At 36.7% G+C, this 18,565-nt stretch overlaps 1 protein-coding gene across 12 annotated transcripts in view; it reads left to right on the top strand.

The window, feature by feature from the left end:
• GLIS3 (GLIS family zinc finger 3) overlaps nt 1-17,373 on the top strand; it is a 159,740-nt gene extending 142,367 nt beyond the window's left edge. For 8 of the 12 annotated variants that reach the window (XM_085212631.1, XM_085212625.1, XM_085212620.1 and 5 more), the window contains 3 exons: nt 5,512-5,687; nt 11,138-11,320; nt 12,490-17,373. In XM_085212631.1, the coding sequence (XP_085068757.1) occupies nt 5,512-5,687; nt 11,138-11,320; nt 12,490-12,626 (496 nt within the window). In that variant the 3' untranslated portion in view covers nt 12,627-17,373. Of the gene's footprint in view, nt 1-5,511; nt 8,830-11,137; nt 11,321-11,930; nt 12,465-12,489 lie in introns of those variants that run through there. The other 4 variants (XM_085212628.1, XM_085212627.1, XM_085212630.1 and 1 more) reach the window with 4 other exon arrangements.
• The last annotated feature ends 1,192 nt before the right edge of the window (nt 17,374-18,565 follow it).

Genomic DNA, 18,565 nt, shown 5'->3' with positions numbered 1-18,565 from the left:
AAATGGACCACTCCTTTGATCTGATAGAGCAATTCCTGTGTTCCTAAAGCTAGAGGACTTGCAGAAAAGGATTTTTAGACACTTGTTTATGACTGGTAAGAAAGATGTAGCACTAGTAAATGCAGTCAACATCCCTAAGAAACCATGGGGATAGAAACTTCCTTTGGAGTTGCTGCCATGCAGGATGCTGAACAAAAATATAGAAAAAATTTTGCTTTGCTTTGGCCAAAATACACTTATTTCTGTTGTAGGAAAAGATTATCTTTAAAAAAAGAAAAGGAAAAGATCAGTTGCAACTTAAAGTCAATGGAGATAAATATATTTTATCATAGACGGGTAAAACAAATCAGGATTTTTAAAAAATTTCCCCAAAGCTATGAGAATCCATTCATAACTTTGGGAAATTATTGATTTTTTAAAAGTGTGCTTTAAAGCTTTCGTAGAATCATAGGATAATAGAATCACAGAATAATAGAATGGCCCAGGTTGAAAGGGACCTCACAGATCACGAAGCTCCAGTCCCCCTGCCACATGCAGGGGCACCAACCTCTCCACTGCCCCGGGGCCCCATCCAACCTGGCCTTGAACACCTTGTTTCCTTACAAGTGTTCCTGTATCATAAGAATTGATTATATGTAAACATATCATTCACTTTATTTTCCATTGTAAAGTCCAGGCAAAAAAAAAAAAGAAAAAGAAAAAATAGATAGAATTAAAATAAAGCAACATCCAGCATAGTTATATAGTTCTTACTTCAAATAATACCAGTACTAGGACCCTGTGCAATAGTCAAATATAAATTAATGTTAAACTGTCTTCTCCTCTTTCCTTACTTATACACAAATACAGTTACCTTTTTTTTTCAGTGGCATTATGTGTTGCCTAAGCAAAGAAAATATTCACTTGCCCTTCTTAATGTAGTTTCATATGCTGTTATAATTCCCGCAGAATTTATTCAAAACTGCAAAATAATTGAAATTAACCATTTTCCCTGCAAACTACTAAGTGTGAAAATAGAAATACAGAATTTAAAGTGATATGGAATAACAATATTTTCTCAAATTTAGACAAATTCACTTTTCTTTTATAACTCTGAAACAGCACACATAGGAAAAGCAGGAATGTACAAAAACTAGGGATATGAAACTGACAATGCTATGTTCCTGTGGCCCAAAGAATAGTTTGGCATTTGAATTCTTATAAGTTGCTCTGAAAGTAATGCCTTCTACTTATATCCATGGAAATAACGGCAGATGCAAAGAGCACAATAATTCTGTTCGACAGAGAAAGCTACAAAATACTCTTTTTCAACAGTTGCCACCATTAGCTGTGCATTTTTGCTAGCAATGAAAAAGAGGCTGCATGCCACGCTCATAAATATCTTCACCAGTGGAGGTGACCTACTGTTGCTGTCACTGCAGCTGAAACGCACCACCCACCACCTCACTGTGCTCAGATCCGCTGTTTAGTCTTCAGAAACATTCAGCAAGTGCCAGTGAATGTTAGTGGCTGCAATTTTCACCATGTGGAGGAATTCAGTGACACAAATTTGCTCCATCCACACCATTCAGACTGCCCCTCTGCTGCCAACTGTCACACAGCAACAAAATCAAAGCAACAAAAGGTGGGAAGGTTCAACCTTTCCTGCCATACCACCACCACCAACATAATAAAATAGGATGCATTACTTTCGGAGCAGCTGTTGTATATTCAGATTTTGTTATTTAGCAGTACTGGTCAAGGATAAACAGAAAAAAAATATTTTACTCTAGCACTTACTGACTAGGGCTGGTCTAAATGTAAATTACATACACAATCTAGGGAAGATGTGTCAAGGCAAGAGAAGCTGAAAGTTTATTTTCAATGTTTAATGTGCAGGGAAATACATTTTGTATCTTACCAAGGATATGTATAAGGCATTCTTCACCCAAAACATCAAGTGCCTTGACATTCATTGAGTAAAGAACTAGCACTGCTGAACTGGGCATCAGAGGCCTGAAGGGATGATTTCTATAGGAGGAGGAAACACAGAGGGTGTGAGGGAAGACATTTTGTGTGGGCCACCTCCTCTGGTGCAGATTCTTAAAAGTGCAGCATGCAGGCTTTTGTTCGCTGGTGAAAATGCATAGCTAATGGTGGTGACTACATTGAAAAATTGTTTTGTAGCTGAATGTTTTCTCTATCAAATAGTGTTATTGTGCTCTTGTATCTGTTGCAGTTTCTATGGAAATAAATAGGACACGTTACTTTCGGAGTGACCAACATATACATCATTTTAACTAGTCTCACCTAAGTAGGTACAATTTAGAAACTTCTTTATTTATCTTGCTTACTGTCTGATCTAGTCATTGCCTGGCAGGACACATTTTTCCTAGCAAGCACTGGAAAGAAAGAAGCTACTTGATAGCTCCCAAAACAGTTCTCCTGTGATTTTACATCCAGCAAGCATGAGTGAGGGCATCCTTCTGCAAACCTGGCTGGTTCCTGACCACATGGACTGCAGCACTTGGCAACAATTATTGATGTCAATTTTCTAGTGGTTACAAACCATCCTTATTGTTCCAGAAGCAAAATTAAATTTGCAGTTCCCCCAGTAACACACAGTGGTTTGTTTGGGAACAAATCTGGACTGAGACAAGTCCAAGTTTCTCTTTTGTTGGGCATAGGGGAAGTATATGTAGATAACTATAGTCACCCGTATGAGTAAGCCAGGAATTCATGAACTGATTCGTAAATCATTATAAAGACCACTAGGTTCTACTGAAAAAGAGTCCTGTATTGATGTACAAAGTAAGCACTGTCATTGGGAGGGTCTTTTAGGTGTTAAATCAAATGTTAAATCAAAATTTTAAAACTGTGCTTTTTCACTTCGAGTTTTGAAAAGGACTTTTTGCTTGTTGTTGGCAGCTGCTTAAAACAATTTTTAAGAAATCAGTTTTCACAAACAAATTGTGAAAACACCGAGGATCATATCCAATGATTTTTTGAATAACCATAGTAATAAAAACTCACTGCACATTGTTCTTTAACTGTGGCAGCATTTAACACTCTTTTTGTGGGATTGCTATACTCACTCAGTCCTGTCTTGTGGAGACCAGTTAGCTGTGGCACTCTTTGAAAACCTTCCTCATACTTTCAGCACAATACAACAATTTGGTTATCTTTTTCTGAAAATTATTGTCTAGTATTATTTTGAAATGCATCATTCTTTCTTTTCTTCTTCCCTGGTATGTCTTTAGATGTATACTGCATCAGTAATGTAGAACCAAGAAATATTTGGTACATTAAAGACTCAGCAACTCGGTGCTGACACATTTCCTCCAACTATGTAGTAATTTATGTATTTTTTGAAGTTAATAGCAAATCAGCACAAAGTCCATCCAAGGTGCAACTAACGTACTTAAAAATTCTCTAAGAAAATTGGAAAGGCAGTAAATCATACAAAAATTTTGACATTTGCTATACTACAAATGTAAGTTATGCATCTACCAGAAATGTAATAAATGTAATAAATAGGTTTCAGGTAAGGCGGAAAACTGATTCTGAGCTGTAGCTTAAAATATTTCAATTGTCTTGGATTTAGTTGTGATTATCTGCACAATGACCCTTTCCAAAGGTGTTCTATAGTCTCTTACTGGACTTGCATCATCTGTTGTACTCAGGGTGAATGTACAGCCTCCTTAGACCTCTACAGGAAAAATATTCTTTATTACAAGAAGAAAGAGAATGTTATGTAGTGTACTGAAATCTAGTCTTAGGAGAACAGGGATCAGACTGATACTTTAGGATGCTTTCGGTCTGTGTTAACTGCAAGCAACAGTCTCTCATATCAGCAGCCACTGAGCCTATGTGCCACAGAGAAGAGTGGGTGAGTGCTTTTGCTCAGTATAGCTGGCAGCCTACTTCTGGGAGCAAAGTTGTTGTTCTGCAGTAGGAATGCCACGTCAGTATTCATTCATCCTCCTGCAGGAATATTTTATTATCCTTCCCAGCTTTCATCTCATGAATCAGAAAATGACAGCAAGCCATTCCTGAGCCCAGGCTGAGCTTTTGTTTACTGATTTGATCCCATTGGTCTAGTGGGTAGTTTGGTCATAGGGGATAGCGACCTCAGTTCTTGTAACCACAGCCTTCCCTCTTCAAAAATGACTGTCACCTATTTGTAATGTGCTTTTAAAGGACATATAGATAAAAAAAACAACATACACAATGTCCATAAAATCCTCCTGCTTAGTAGTGTGTCTCCTTGTAGTGCCAGAAGTGAGAGAGCTGTGTATAATAAGCAGATGAAATGATGAACCTCTGTGATGGCATCGATCTGATTCTGAACCTTTCTCTTCCACTGCCAGGCTTGTAAGTTTACACTTTGAGACCAGATCAACATTTTGATGTTATCTCACCTGGAAGCATTTTAACACTTGTCTTCATATACATTATACTGCCTCCAGATTATTTTCAAATTGTTTCAGGCTACATAGAACAGGGATATTTGGAACTCGAAACTTGAACCTGCAGTTCATCTCCTCACAGTGTCCATTCACCAGAACAGACCACTTCCTGCCCGGGAGGAGGGTGGCACAGAGTCTTATTAGACACAGCAGGCAGTGCCTCAGAATAATAAGGTCCCCCATGAGGTTTTTTCTACTGTTATGATTTAAAACCTACTTACAGCAGTTAAAATGAGATTTCCATCACAATGCGAAAATTCGGTGCTTTCATTTCACAGTTATCAAAGCTAATGATGTATCACTAGAAAGCTCGGCAGAAAAGTACCTGAGAGACCTGGTAGAAATCAAGTTGAACATGAACTAACAATATGTCCGTGCCACAAAGAAGGCAAATGTTATCCTGAGCTTCATTGGGCAAATTATTGCCTTGAAGGAGGTGATTGTTTCCCTCTGCTCAGCAGGAGAGAGGCCACATTAGTTTTGCATCCAGTTCTGGTCTCCTCAATACAAGAGAGACATAGACGTACTTGAGTAAGTCCAACAATGGGCATAAAGATGATGAAGGGACCAGAGCATCTCTCCTGTGACGCAAGTCTGAGAGAGCTGGGACCAGTCAGCCTGGAGATGAGGGGGCTCTGAGGAAGGATGCTGAGAGGATGTAGCTAGGCTCATTTCAGTGGTACCTAGTGCTGGGACAAGTGGAAATGGGCACAAAATTTAATACAACAGGTTCTGTCTGAATATCAGGGAACAGTTCTTTACTGTGCTGAATACCAACCACTGGCACAGGCATGGTCATGGGCAACCTGTCCTAGGTATCCCAACTTGAGAGAGGGGATTGACCAGAGGACCTCCAAAGGTCCCTTCCAACCTCAACTATTCTGTGATTCTGTGATTTGAGGATATATCTTCTCCATATTTGGGCTGTACACAGTTCTTTTAGAAGATTTTATATCTGCAAACTGCTAAGTATTATAGTGATCTAAGTAAAGAAGAAAATATCTTCAATACTTAGCTTCAAGTTTCAGCATTTTATATAGGTTTGTCTGTTTCTGAATTCTAGGTTTGTTGCTCTGAATTCTCCTCAGCACATCAGCCCCCAAAGAATTTCAGTTCCTCCTCCCATGATGCAGAGACAGACTCCACAGCCTTCTCATCTTCAGCAGCCTGCTGGAATGCATCTAAAGACATACGAGTCAGCATCAAACCCTTTTCAGCCAAATAGTCTCCACATCCAAGGTAAGGAAGAAGCTTCATCACTGATATTAGCTGTTTGTCAGTGCTGCTTGGCTTCAAATAAAATGGTGCAAGTGCTGACACTGGTATTTCAAGGGCCCTTTCCTTCTGAAAGATACAGTCTTCTGGGATTTCTTGAAATTCACTGTTTAAATAATGTTTATGCATCTTAGTATAGAATGACGAGTTTTGCTTCAGGTTGATTTTCAGAGCTGCTATTGAAATAGAACTGCAAATAATTATGTGTTGGTCTCCAATTTAAATTTAATATTGTTATGCTTCTTATCACTCCTAACTTTTCTCACGAAGTGTTACCAGGTTTTCAAGCAGTGGAATATTTTTATCCCTTGCAATTGTGTAAATTTCTTTCATTAACGTACACATCTCACATCTCACAAAGTTCCCACTTGCACTGTGTAAACAGTTTCTACACAACTTCTTTCTTTCTGTTTGATCAGTCAAATACAGACATATAGTCATGAAGAAAATTAACAGTCGCTGAAATCAATATAAGGTTGTTTTTCAATTTTTTTTTAATCTGATACGAAGCCTGAATGGTAATTAACCTTAGCATTTCAGAAATGTGTTGACAGAAGTAACACTGTTGCCTTTCAACTGTTTAAATATCTGTTTGTCATATTAACATACACTAGGTGCACCTCATATTGCATTTTTATAGTCTTTGGGATTCTGCCTCTTGATCAAGCTTCCTGAGAATTATCACAGTAGATATCATAAGAAGCATATTTTGGGGGGGGAGGGGGGAAGGGCTTGTTTCATTTATTTGCTTTCCATGATGTAAGTACTCTCTCTAGGGGTAGCCATGAAGCAGGATCCCAAGGTACTTTGCAGAATTCAGGAGTGAGAGTGAAGGGAAAAAGGAATGTGCCAGTCTTGTTTTATTGTTATTGTAGTAGACATGTGTTTGTGAATTAAGATGATGACCAGTGCTAGCAAAATAGTGAAAGAAAGAAAAAAAACTCTTGCAAAATATTAAGTGCAACAGAGGCTGCCATTTCTTTGAAAAATTGTTAGCTGAAATGAGTTAGCTATACTATGGTAACTATATGGGCAGATATACTAGTAAGTTATTTTTTTTCAGGAACAATAATCAGATTTAAATAAATAGAAACATTTCTAGCTTTCCACATTCACAAGTCCATCTGGCAAGTACAATGCGTGATATGTCGGTATTGCTCTTCCCTGTCATTCTTTTTCCTTTTGTTCTTCACATTCCAATACTACCGAATGATTACTTGATTTTTGTGTAATTAACCTAGTGAATGCTGTAGAATTGAGCTGCAAAGAGATATCAGTTTGAAGCAATTCAGGCAAAGACAACTGGAAAGAATACTCACTCACAATGTATATTTATCAATGGCAATTGTAATTATTTCCTTAAGAAAATATTATCTGAGGAAGCTTTGTGATGCCAAGCAGACGGTTGACGGAAATAGATGTCAGTCAGAAACTTCCTACCATGTGGAAATGATAATCACAGCAGTCACAGCCTGTGACATATCTGTAATTAAATCTTTGTCCCTCTTAGTTAATTGAGATCAGGACTCTATCACAAACTTATGTGGACCAGGATTTCAACAGTGAATTTAAGATGGGCTGTGTACTGTTGGATTTTCAAATGCTCAGCATCATTCAGGGCAAGGCTCTGCATGTGACAAACAACAAGAGCTTCTTGCTTTTAGAAGAGATTCTTGCAATTTTCAGCAATTTCATTAAATTTAGAAGTATTTAATTTCCCTCAGGAAATAGTGTTATCATACCAGAAAAAATTATTGTTTATTCTGTGTCATGGCTTCTTTGATCGTGGGGATAGTGTATGCATTCAGAGAAACGTGATTGATGTAGCCTTGTCTGTACGTTGTTCATGTGTATGTTTTAATTAGTTTAGAAATGATAACTGATACAATTCAGAGCTGCAATCCTGAGAAGACATATTCAGTTTCTGGAATCACCCAGTCCATCTCCCTTTTCTGTTTTATCACAAGGGTGTGAAAATGTAGGAAACTCTTGCTACAGGTAGTTCTCTAACAGGTAATTTCAAAAGAAAGGTCAGGTATGGTCAGGGTCTAGGGCCTGAATTTTTTATAGCTTCATGTTATCTTGCATCATGCAAGTGGTGCAGTTAATTTGGACATAGTACAGTGTGAACCAAGTCAAAAGGTCCCAAGATCATTAGATTTTGCTGTGTCATGTGTGGATTGTTGTTCAAAGAGCTCTGCACTGTGATCTGATGCACTGCAGAAATGGAGAAGGACTTTTGGAAAAGTGCTAAGTAACTGACTGACAGAAAATAATGTCCCCTCTTCTGATTCTCCTTGTTTATGACTGTCTATTGTATAAGACAGATATCTATGACACTGAATTCCAAAAAGAAAATTATTTTTTCTGTGTTCTTCCATTCTAAAGAAAAATAGATGGGGACTTGGTTTATCAGTTAATGAAAGAGTTTTATGCACTTCCCTAGTTCTCTCTGCACCGTGGTGGTTAATTGCTAATGGGTTAAAGCTTCTCAGACTTTTCTGCAGATTTTCTTTTGCTGGAGTAGAGAATGTGCAAACATAGAGGATGTGACTCACCCCCAAGGTAAGTCATTTTTCTGCCAAAGTTATTACCAGATTGTTCTGCATCGGGAACAGGATGCTGTGAGAAAGGCACAAATAGAGAATGAGTACAGAGCAGTATGAAAGGACATTTCAGCATGTGTCTTGAGGGGTCTTGCCAGCTGGCTCAGACAATCAGATTGAAATAATTGTTACTGGTAACTTGTCTGACTCAACAATAAACTTTCAGAGTGTGTCGTTTTGCTGGTTGAGAAAAAAATTGATTTTAAAAGCAAAAGCTGTCAATAGCTATGTAATTTCTAAGTCAATTTTTAGATGACAATTGTGTTTTTTTCTTTCATTTTATTTTATTTTGCTTCAAATGCTTCTTAAATGTCAGAATTGAATATTTAAGAATCAAAAAGGTTGTAAATTCCTAACATGCTTCAAAGTATGACTCAGTTTTGTTCCAGTTAAACTTTAAAAGAAAAAAATTTGAAACTGTCATCTTAGAGCTATCGCTGCCAAGTGCCTACAGCCCCTGCAAAAGACAATGAAAGCTACAAGCATTCAGCCTCTGTAAAGTGAGCAGAACCTATGACCTCATGCCTACTGTACACATTTGCAGGTTGCTTTTGAAGATGAACTCTTCTTCTTACTATTTCTTTCTTTTTTTTTCTTTTTTTGCTTTTTTGTGTGAAGGTGAAGTATTATTGTTTCTGTGTTTTTCCATGAAACTGCTCTGCCTAAACCCTTGCTATATATGTGTAAATTAGACATTTTTCTCACGCTGTGTACGCAGAACTGTCTTTCAAGACTGCAGCTTAAAACACAAGGACTGTATTTCGCTCAACATTGTTACCTAGATCTCCCTATATGTTCTGAGTTCCTGTGCATAGGTTCAGGCTGTCTTTTCCTGTCCATGATCCTGTCCTGTCCTCATGCCCTGAAATACTGAGTTTTTTTGTCTCAGTTCATGCATATGTTATACATGCCAATATTTTTATGCTTCCTTGTAGGAGACCATATAAACATAGTCTCAAAGGAAAAATAATTTGAGTAGTTAGACTCCTAAACCATGCATCCTTCCTCCCCTTTGGCAGAAAATCAGTAATATTATATAAAGCTGATATAGGTTGGTTTGCTTAGCAACAGGGATTAGTACATTAGTTTAAGCACCAATATATTAGTTTAGCAAAAGGAATCCATAAGTGATAGTTTTAAGACTTCCCATTTCAGCTTTAGTGAATGAACTTAGTCTTGCTTTTTCTCGATAATTTTGCACTGGGACATAACAGAATACTTTTACCTTCTGCCTCAATGATTTTGCCTCACAAGAAGTACCGGAGTCACAATAGAATACTTTTGTCTTTTGCCTCAAAACATGCAAGGATTCTTCGTACATTGTTTTTTAAAAGTGTCTCACTACGGGCTAATAAGCAATGGAAATCTTCCAAACTGAGGACAAGTGAATGAAAGTTTGTCAAAGGTTTCAGTGATTAAGTTGGTGGTGAAAAAAGGGGAAGAAGTAGGTGGGCACTTAACCACCCTAAATATCACTGAGACACTGAAAGGGACATTAGCACATATCTATGAGACCTTGAAAAAGAGTGACTATATATGCTGAAGTACTGCATATGTATGTCTTAACTGTATAAATGTAGAACCTGAACTCTGAGAGTGTGTGCTTGCTTGTCAAGTTGTCTGATGTGCATTGTGAAGAACAAAGGAATGCCTCTTTTTAACACCACATTGGAGCCAGAGGGTTTCTTCCCAGATTTAAGATGACAAAGTGATACAGCATGTTTCATGCTGCAACCTTTTTACTTTCCTATCCATATTATCTATGGTTTACCTCATCTGTATATAGACACAGCGCAGCTTTAGCAAACAGCAGTCATAGCTCCCAATCCAGCAGAAGTTTGTGAGCTGCTTTGTGATTATTGTGAGTTTCTAAGCATAGTATACCTCTGTAAAGAGATATGAGGTTGGAAGGTTTGTTTGTGTCAGGGTGTGGAAGTGCACAAACACAAAATTTTGATTTTTAAAGTACACTTTATTCTTAAGTCTTTATTCTTAAGAAGTTGATGCTCCATTTCTCATCAGTAGTAATGAACAAATGGGCTGATGGTGTCATGAGATACTTAGACATATCCCTCTTAAATATCATCAATAGGTTGTGATTCCATGATACAAGCTTCCATAAAAGGATCTTCTCTGCTTTCTACTTATAGTCATCTATCTTCTGGGATAGCTCCCTGATGCTTTCTCTACTCTTACTGAGAACCAAAAGGCCTTTTGTCATATTCTGCTGAAGAGCAAGAGAGGCTCTGATCCTGTGCATACAAACAGCAGGCCCCATGGATCATTAGCTAGCAGCCTTTCAGAGTGCTGCAGGCATCCCCACTATCAGCCAGTTGTCTGAACATCAGTGGGAGATCCTCAAGATTGGATTCATTTTTTCAATTTTTCAGCAAGACTGAATCTGCTTTTTTTATTCACACTTTCCTTGAGTAACATTCCATTAATTTAAATTAACTCTTTTCTTAGATTCTTCAGGCAGTAGCCAAGTGCTACTGGATGTTCCCTGTTTAGACAGCAGAACTGCAGAGTTAAAGAAATCTTGTGAAAAATCTCATCTAGTCAGTTAGTGCTCTCAGAAATCAAGACTAGAAAGTCTATGAAACAAAATGCATTAGGGATTAATAGCAAATGGAGGAAGTCTTGGGGAGCATTATATAAAAGCTGCTTTACCACTGGAAAATAACTGAAATCCTTGTGCTACTGCAATGAGGATTTCTCCATTCATTTTTCATGGTCAACATTACATGTATTATCATTTATTATCTCTATCCAGGTATTTTACTGACCACTTTCTTTTCATTTTTCTAGGTTTTTATGGACAGCTTCAGACTTTCTGCCCTCCACATTATCCTGACACTCAGAAGAACATACAACACAATGTTTCTTGCGGTATGGTTCCTCCCTTTGAAGACTGTTTATTTCCTGCATCAGTGGGTCAGGCAGGACTTGGTGTCTTTCATCGAACTTTTTCAGCTCAGTCTGGTATTACAGGTAAATGTCAGCTGGGGATTTTCTGAATGGTTGTGTACAGTTTCTGTATTTAGATTTGCTTCAGCTGTGAATGTGTCTGGGAACAGTCATGACAGAGTTGACTCTTCACAAAAAGGAGGTGATTTTCAGACCTTTGTGGGGTAGACATTGGAACAATCACCATGGATCACTGCAACATCTAGCTTGCATGCAAACAGTATGCTTTTGAGGTTTCTCAAGGTTATAATAATCTTCTTTAGTAGTCAGAGAGTCACTAGCTCCGTGTATTCATTTTGAAATACAGTCCTTTGAGACTTATGTGATATTTGTGCAGCCACTCTGGTCTGGTAGAAGCGTTGCAGCAGGGACCTGAGATGACTTAAACCCTCAATTTTGCTTTCTGTTTTGAAATTAATTTAGTCACATTTCCATGATATTAAGTGCCTGAGTGCACATTTTTCTTTTCACACTTAATTTAGTCTCTTCCTAACTGAAAATGCCTAAGGGGCATATGTGCTGCTCTGGAGAGGAGAAAGTTACCTCTCTTCAGAAAATCAGCACAAGACAATGAATCTGCTCATAGGGCCTAATTGCAAATGATGCTGTTGTTTTTTCTTGTCTTTCCATACAGGATGATTTCACTTAATGGTTATTGCGCTTTGAAATCTCTTTCACATCTTATCCTTAAGTAGTGCAGTGAAGAACCAATGCAGCCATGTCACTTCAGAGCAGAGCCTCACAGTATAAGAAGAAAATTTTTAAGCAGTTATTCCTTTGCTTACATCTGTCATATGCTGAAGTTAGTAACTTCTTTGCTAAGGGGCTGCTTTATGGCAATTGAGTTTGACAATACATATCATTCACTGAATATGGTGAAACTCAATAACCAAGCATGAAGTTTATTTTAAAAAGTATAGTAATTGAAGCATCCATTAAGTGGGAGAATGTTAGTTGTGATAAAGTCTGCTGTAATTCAGATCTGATAGAACTGAAGTTCTTCCCTTGGTAAACAGTAGGTTATGTAACTATTAATTTCGTACCTACATTAGCTTGCCTTTTTTGTTTGTCCATTTGGTTAGAAGCAATGTCTTGTTCACCGCCTAAGTATTAGAATATTCTCTGTCTAAGTATTAGGATATTCTCTGTGATACGGTTGTCCTAGTTAATGAATTATTTCTGTATTTTCTCAGTTTATGATTTTCCAGCAGGGCCCACAGGTGTCTTTGGTGATTCGACCCACAGCGTGCCAGAGGATAGCAGTTTCCTACAAATAAATGCAGTGGATCATTGTCCCACTCAGCTTTCTTCTGTCTACACTGAAGGCTAAAATCATCCAACTCTAATGAGAACCTGATTCCATTTCGTATTGCCCTTTCGATATTTCTCTACAAATTTTTCTGTCCATAAAAATGCTGTGTATGAATATTGGTGAATAAACATACACACTGGAGAGGAAAAAAAATCACCAAGCATTCATCCTGTAATCAGGCAGCCGTCTGAGGAGAGCATTTGGAGAAAGAAAATTTTGCCAAAACCTTAGCAATTGTTTATTTTCTTCTCTTCTGTGGCACAGCAACTCTACTTTTTTGTTCTTTTTGACTTCTCAAAGGGAATTCAAAGACTGAATAAGAAAACTGTTTGTTGGCTATAATCCTCTTAATCTGAATAGCTGTAACCTTTGAGAAGAAAACTTTAGAAAATTCCTTTAAAAAACAAAAAACAAACAGAAAGAAAAAAAAAGTAAAACCAGAATATAATGCAGGCATTTCAAAGATACACAACTTTTGGAAGTGTGTTTGCATATGGTGCTTCTGAAGTTAAAAATACATCAACAAAAAAAGGGAGAGACATACATCCTGGTATTACCCATTGGAAGCATGTGTGAATCTTCTTTCTGAGGCCAAAGAGCATTGGTTCTAGATCCTTACAGGCCTTGGCTTAGGTGATTTTCCCATCCCTCTGTATTTAAACCATACAATGTGGCCATTGATATCTTTCCAGCATTTCTTCTGACCTAGTTCTTTTTTGCAGTTTATAAGAATATTTAAATGCACTACATGAGAAGGTACATGGACATAATCTTTATTTAGCACAACAGCTAGAAAAGAATATTATGTTCTAACTTTGATTTTAACTATGTTGTAGAGCTTTATTGCTGTATGTGCTGTAGTACTCTATAGGAAAATTCAAAATACTTCTCCTTAAATTTCGTAGATTTAAAAGCAATCCATAGCATTTCCAGGAAAAAAAAAAAAAATGAAGAAGAAAAAGAAGAAGAAGAAGAGGAAGAAGAAGAAGAAGAAGAAGAAATGTACTACTCTTAAGTCTGCTATGTTCCCTGCGATTACTTAGAAATGTAAAACGGGACTTGTTGGTTCTGTGTCTTCTACTCAGTGGCTGGCTCTAGTTCATGTATTTTATATAATGTACTATAAAATTAGATTACCTGTGTAAGCCACAAGAGATGTGTTAAAACTAGTATTTTGCAGTACAGATATGTCATCACTGTGGTGATATATAGCTTGAGAGTAACTGTAATATCATGTAAGACTGAGTTTTTAAGATTATTAATCCATTTTCATCTATTTTGTGGAGACTCTGCATCATAATATTTTTACAATCTGTTTTAATAAGATGAAAAAAATTAAGAGATTCTTACACACTGACTAGATGGTAAATATGCTTCTGAAATCACTCATCAGTTTAAAAAAAATTGTTTATGCACAAATTTTCTTATCCTGAGAAGCTTTTCAGAGTTGTTGAATGCAGTTTCGGTCGAATTCCTTATTTTATTTGCTATTCTATTGCATAGATGAATTTATGTGCAGACATTTACAAACCCTGGTAATCCTCTGAAGATTGTATTCCTGAATTATATTCTTACATACAAGCATATGTGCTTCCGTATTTTAATAAGAGATTTTCATTCAATATATGCAAAGTAGATATGAGCAAACCATGTAGATAAATTATTTAAACCAAGAAGTAAAATTGTGGCTTAAATACAGAGAATTCCCTACTAAATTCTTCCCTTTTTTATTCTGTTTCTCACATCACAAGTAAATGTGTCACTGCTTCAGTTTATATTAGTAGGTCTTGTTGTTACCATATGTGGTTTTCATTGGGTTAAATAACATCAGGCTTCTATACACAGGTACAGGATTATGGGGAACAACAGGTCTCCCAGCCCAACTTCAGTAATGGGGAAAGTAATGGAACAGATTATCTTGAGTGCATCACATAGCAAGTGTGGGACAATCAGGAGATGAGGCCCAGCCAGCATGGGCTCATGAAAGGGAGATCTGACATAACCAGCCTATGATCACCTTCTGTGACAAAGTGACCTGCCTCCTGGATGAGGGAAAAGATGTGGATGTAATCTTCCTAGACTTTAGTAAAACCTTTGACTCTATCTCTCACAATGTGCTCATGGGGAAGCTGGCAACCCAGGACCCCTGGAGTACAGCTGTCAGTGGCTTAGTCAGGTGTAGTCACTCTGGGTAAAGAACTGGGCTGGGCCTAGGGAGAGTGATGGTGAATGGAGTTAAGTACAGGTGGTGACATGTCATTATTAGTGTTCACTAGGGGTTCGCATTGTGGCCAACCCTGTCTAATATCTTTATTGATGATCAGGACAAATTTGAATGTATCCTCACTAATTTTGCAGATGACACCAAGTTGAGAGGAAACATTGATCTGTCTGAGGATAGAATGGCCCTAGAAAGGGATCTGGACAGGCTGGATTGCTGCAACAACTCCAAGCAACACTACAGGCTTGTGTTGTAGAGGCTGGAAAACTGGAACAGGATCTGGGAGTATTAGTAGACTAGTGAGGCCACAGCTCAAGTACTGTGTTCAGTTTTGGGCCCCTCACTACAAGAAAGGCATTGAAGCCCTGGAGCATATACAAAGATGGGCAACAAAGCTGGTGAAGGGTCTGGAGCAGAAGTTTTACAGGGAGCAGCTGAGAAACTGGAATTCTTCAATCTGGAGAAGAGGAGGCTCAGCGGGTCCTTATTACTCTCTACAGTTCTCTAAAAGAAGCTTGTAGTGAGGTGGGAGCCCATCTCTTCTTCCTAGTAACATTGATAAGACTAGAGGTAATGGCCTGAAGTTTCATCAGGGGAGGTTCAGGTTGGATATCATGAAACATTTCTTATCTGAAAGCATTGGAACAGGCTGCCCAGGAAATGGTGGAGTCACCATCCCTGCAGGTATTCAAGAAAAGTGAGGATGGGCTGTTAGAGATTTAGTGGGCACACTAGTGATGGATTGACTGCTGGAATAGATGATCTTTGAAATCTTTTCCAACCTTAATGATTCTGTGACTCTAAGATACATGGGAAAAAAAAGACAGCTCATTTGCATTAGTGTTTTAGTAAAGGTTTAACTGTGTGCTGTCTTAAAGCCTACTCTGTCATCTCTGCACATGCATAATTTGATTCAGCAGGAGTAACTAGACTTGCTGGGCACTTCAAGCTTGTAGGACTACACTTGTTTCTTCTGAAGTCAGTAGGAGCAAAACTGGGCCCAGTGTATACAGATGCATGTATATGTAAATTTCTACTATTGTGTATGTAGAAATGCTTCAAGATTCTCCTAACCACAAGATTTTCCAGAATTTGTCAGTTGCTGTTTACAGTACTGAAGTATTGCTACTGACCAACTTGATTATTAACACTTCTTTAATATTTCTTTTGGTATCTGATAGCACAATCTGTCCAGTAGAGAGGAGAGGGCTTTCAACTTATGTGTGAAAAGCAGGAAAACAGAGTTCAAAAAGGATGTGATTTTCACATACATCAGTTACATCTGAAAGTTTTGTAAATCATTCATTCATTCTTTCATATGCACGGTTATGTAACTTGTATATATACCTATACAGTGCACAGTTTTCTGTGATCCTTAGTCTTAAAAAGGAGCTGTACAGTCTAATTAAGCACAAAACTGTGGGCTACTGGTCTATAAAATAGTATGCCATTGTTTACTTATGTGTCATAGACAAAGGGGATTCTTAATGATTATTTCATTATTCTTTTTCCAGCCAGACTCAGTTTGGAAGACTAATATATTACTGAGCACAACTGTATTAAAAAAAAAAAGAAAAAAAAAAACAGCAACAAAACAACAAAACCATATTTTATCTCATGTATTTTGAATATTGAAGTAGGATATTATGTTTATCATATTATAAAAAAAAAAAAGGTGCTGGTGAAAATACATAGTGTAGTGCCAGTTAATGTACCTGCAAATACTTGTGCCTCAGTGATTTTTGTTTTTTCTAGTTGCTGGATAATATTAATTTTCAAAAGGGATTCATATCTAAGTGACAAAGTTATTTTAGACTGTGGACATTAAATAATATTCTAATGAAATTATGTACAATCATTCTTTCATACATTTCTTTGTTTTCAGACTCACTGCATTAGAAATCTATACTGGTCTATACTGGATCTGAAAATTCAGATAGCACATTGGGTATTTGTGTGAATGCTTGAGTGCGTGGAAGTGCATGTATTTGAAACTCCTTCTCTATGTATATATATACATATATTTATACATGCTATACATAGGTGTTGCTGTTTACTAGTACTGGATGTTGAAGTATTTCATTCCAGACACTGTCAAATTATATTGTATTTTCAACTTTCTCTGAATATATGTGAATATAAAAATTACATTTTAACTGTTTATCCTCTTTTCCTTGTGTAATTTTCTAGCAAAATTTTTCAAATAGCACTTTCTGTTGTCTGTTCTGTGAAATTTTTGTATGCTTTTCCATTTTTTAGGATCAGGTAAAGCTAAAGTCAACAACTTAAAATTAGCTGGATGGGATTTTATTTAAGAAAAAAAGTCCTTCTGTACAGAAAGCAGCATCTTGTGTAATAGTTTTTACACAAAGCACTTTGGTGAGAAGAGAAAGTGGGAATAAATTTTTCTATATATTTATACATATTTACATATACAGCTATGAAGTCTATGAAGTCCATTTGCCATACTATATATCTGGCTGATATTTGTTCTAAAGTCGTATCTGTCATATACTTTGAAAAATAAATTTTTAAAAATATTAATTATGCTTTTTTCTGATGTTCTGATTTGTTACAGTTATTTTTCATATAATCATAAGTTATTTTTTATCCTTTTTGCTTTTTTTTTTATGTAAAAGGTAAGAAGAAGGGTGTATGGACACAGTACAAAATAAAACTGAAAATATTTCTCAATAATATGATTATTAGAATGACTTATTTTGAAATGCCCTCAAGATGACTGCTCTAGTCATTGTCCTTCACTACTAGTATTTGTGTGCATTAGAATAATTAGGAACAGATGGAAAAATTTATATAACTCAGATATTTCTTCTAAATGATACTTGGGCAAGAGTTTTAAGACTAGATTTAACTGTACTTACAGTGGGGCTAGAGATTTAGAGAGATAAATGTATGCCTCTGTACATTTACATCCCTTATGGAGGCACAAATAAAATAGGAACATTTAATTCCATTTTTGTGCAATGATAATTTTTATTGTTTTCTTTTTTAACATAGTTTTCCAACTTTATCAAACATAATTCTGTCTTTCTGTTTGGCTACAGCAGTGTTTCTAACATACTCTAGCAATTGAGAAATTGTTTCAAAGCATCTAATATTAGGAAAGGGCTTTTTTTTTTTACTATGCACTCTTTAGAGAACTAAAGATAGAGACTGAAGTTAATGTATGCTAATGTCTACACTGTCCAAAACACATTCAGAAAATCCAGCATGATTATGAAGACAGAAACTATCTCTTACCACATCCATAAATTAGACTAGAAATCTAAGAAGAAAATAAAAACTCATAAATTATTCTGATGCAAATATACTTACATTTTTAAAGAAGATTGAAGTGGCAATAACAGTGAAAGATAGGGAGAGGAATGGTCAAATATTTTTCTAAAAATGGGGAGAAAAATATGTTTCTGAAGCCCTTTGAAAGTAATGATCAAAGTTGATTTTATTACAGAATTACTAGCAAGGTTGGCTCTGAGTCAAACATGAACAGAACCAAAACTAGTAAGCCAACATTCACTGACGTGTGTGTGTGTGATTTTAGAGGTAGTTTACCAGAAATCACCTCTATTCAGGGAATTCTCATACTACATCTTAGTTTAATATAAGAAACTTGTCCCATGGCTTAGAAAATACTGTGAGCTACTCTGAAGAGCTGTGTTTTGCTAAATTTTATGTTTCACCATTCATTTTTTTTCCTTGGTAGAAACAGGCCATA

The sequence above is a fragment of the Meleagris gallopavo genome, chromosome Z, assembly GCF_905368555.1.
Source record: "Meleagris gallopavo chromosome Z, MGAL_WU_HG_1.1, whole genome shotgun sequence".
In the NCBI taxonomy this organism is placed as follows: Eukaryota; Metazoa; Chordata; class Aves; order Galliformes; family Phasianidae; genus Meleagris; species Meleagris gallopavo.
This window is presented reverse-complemented; position numbering and strand designations above follow the sequence as displayed.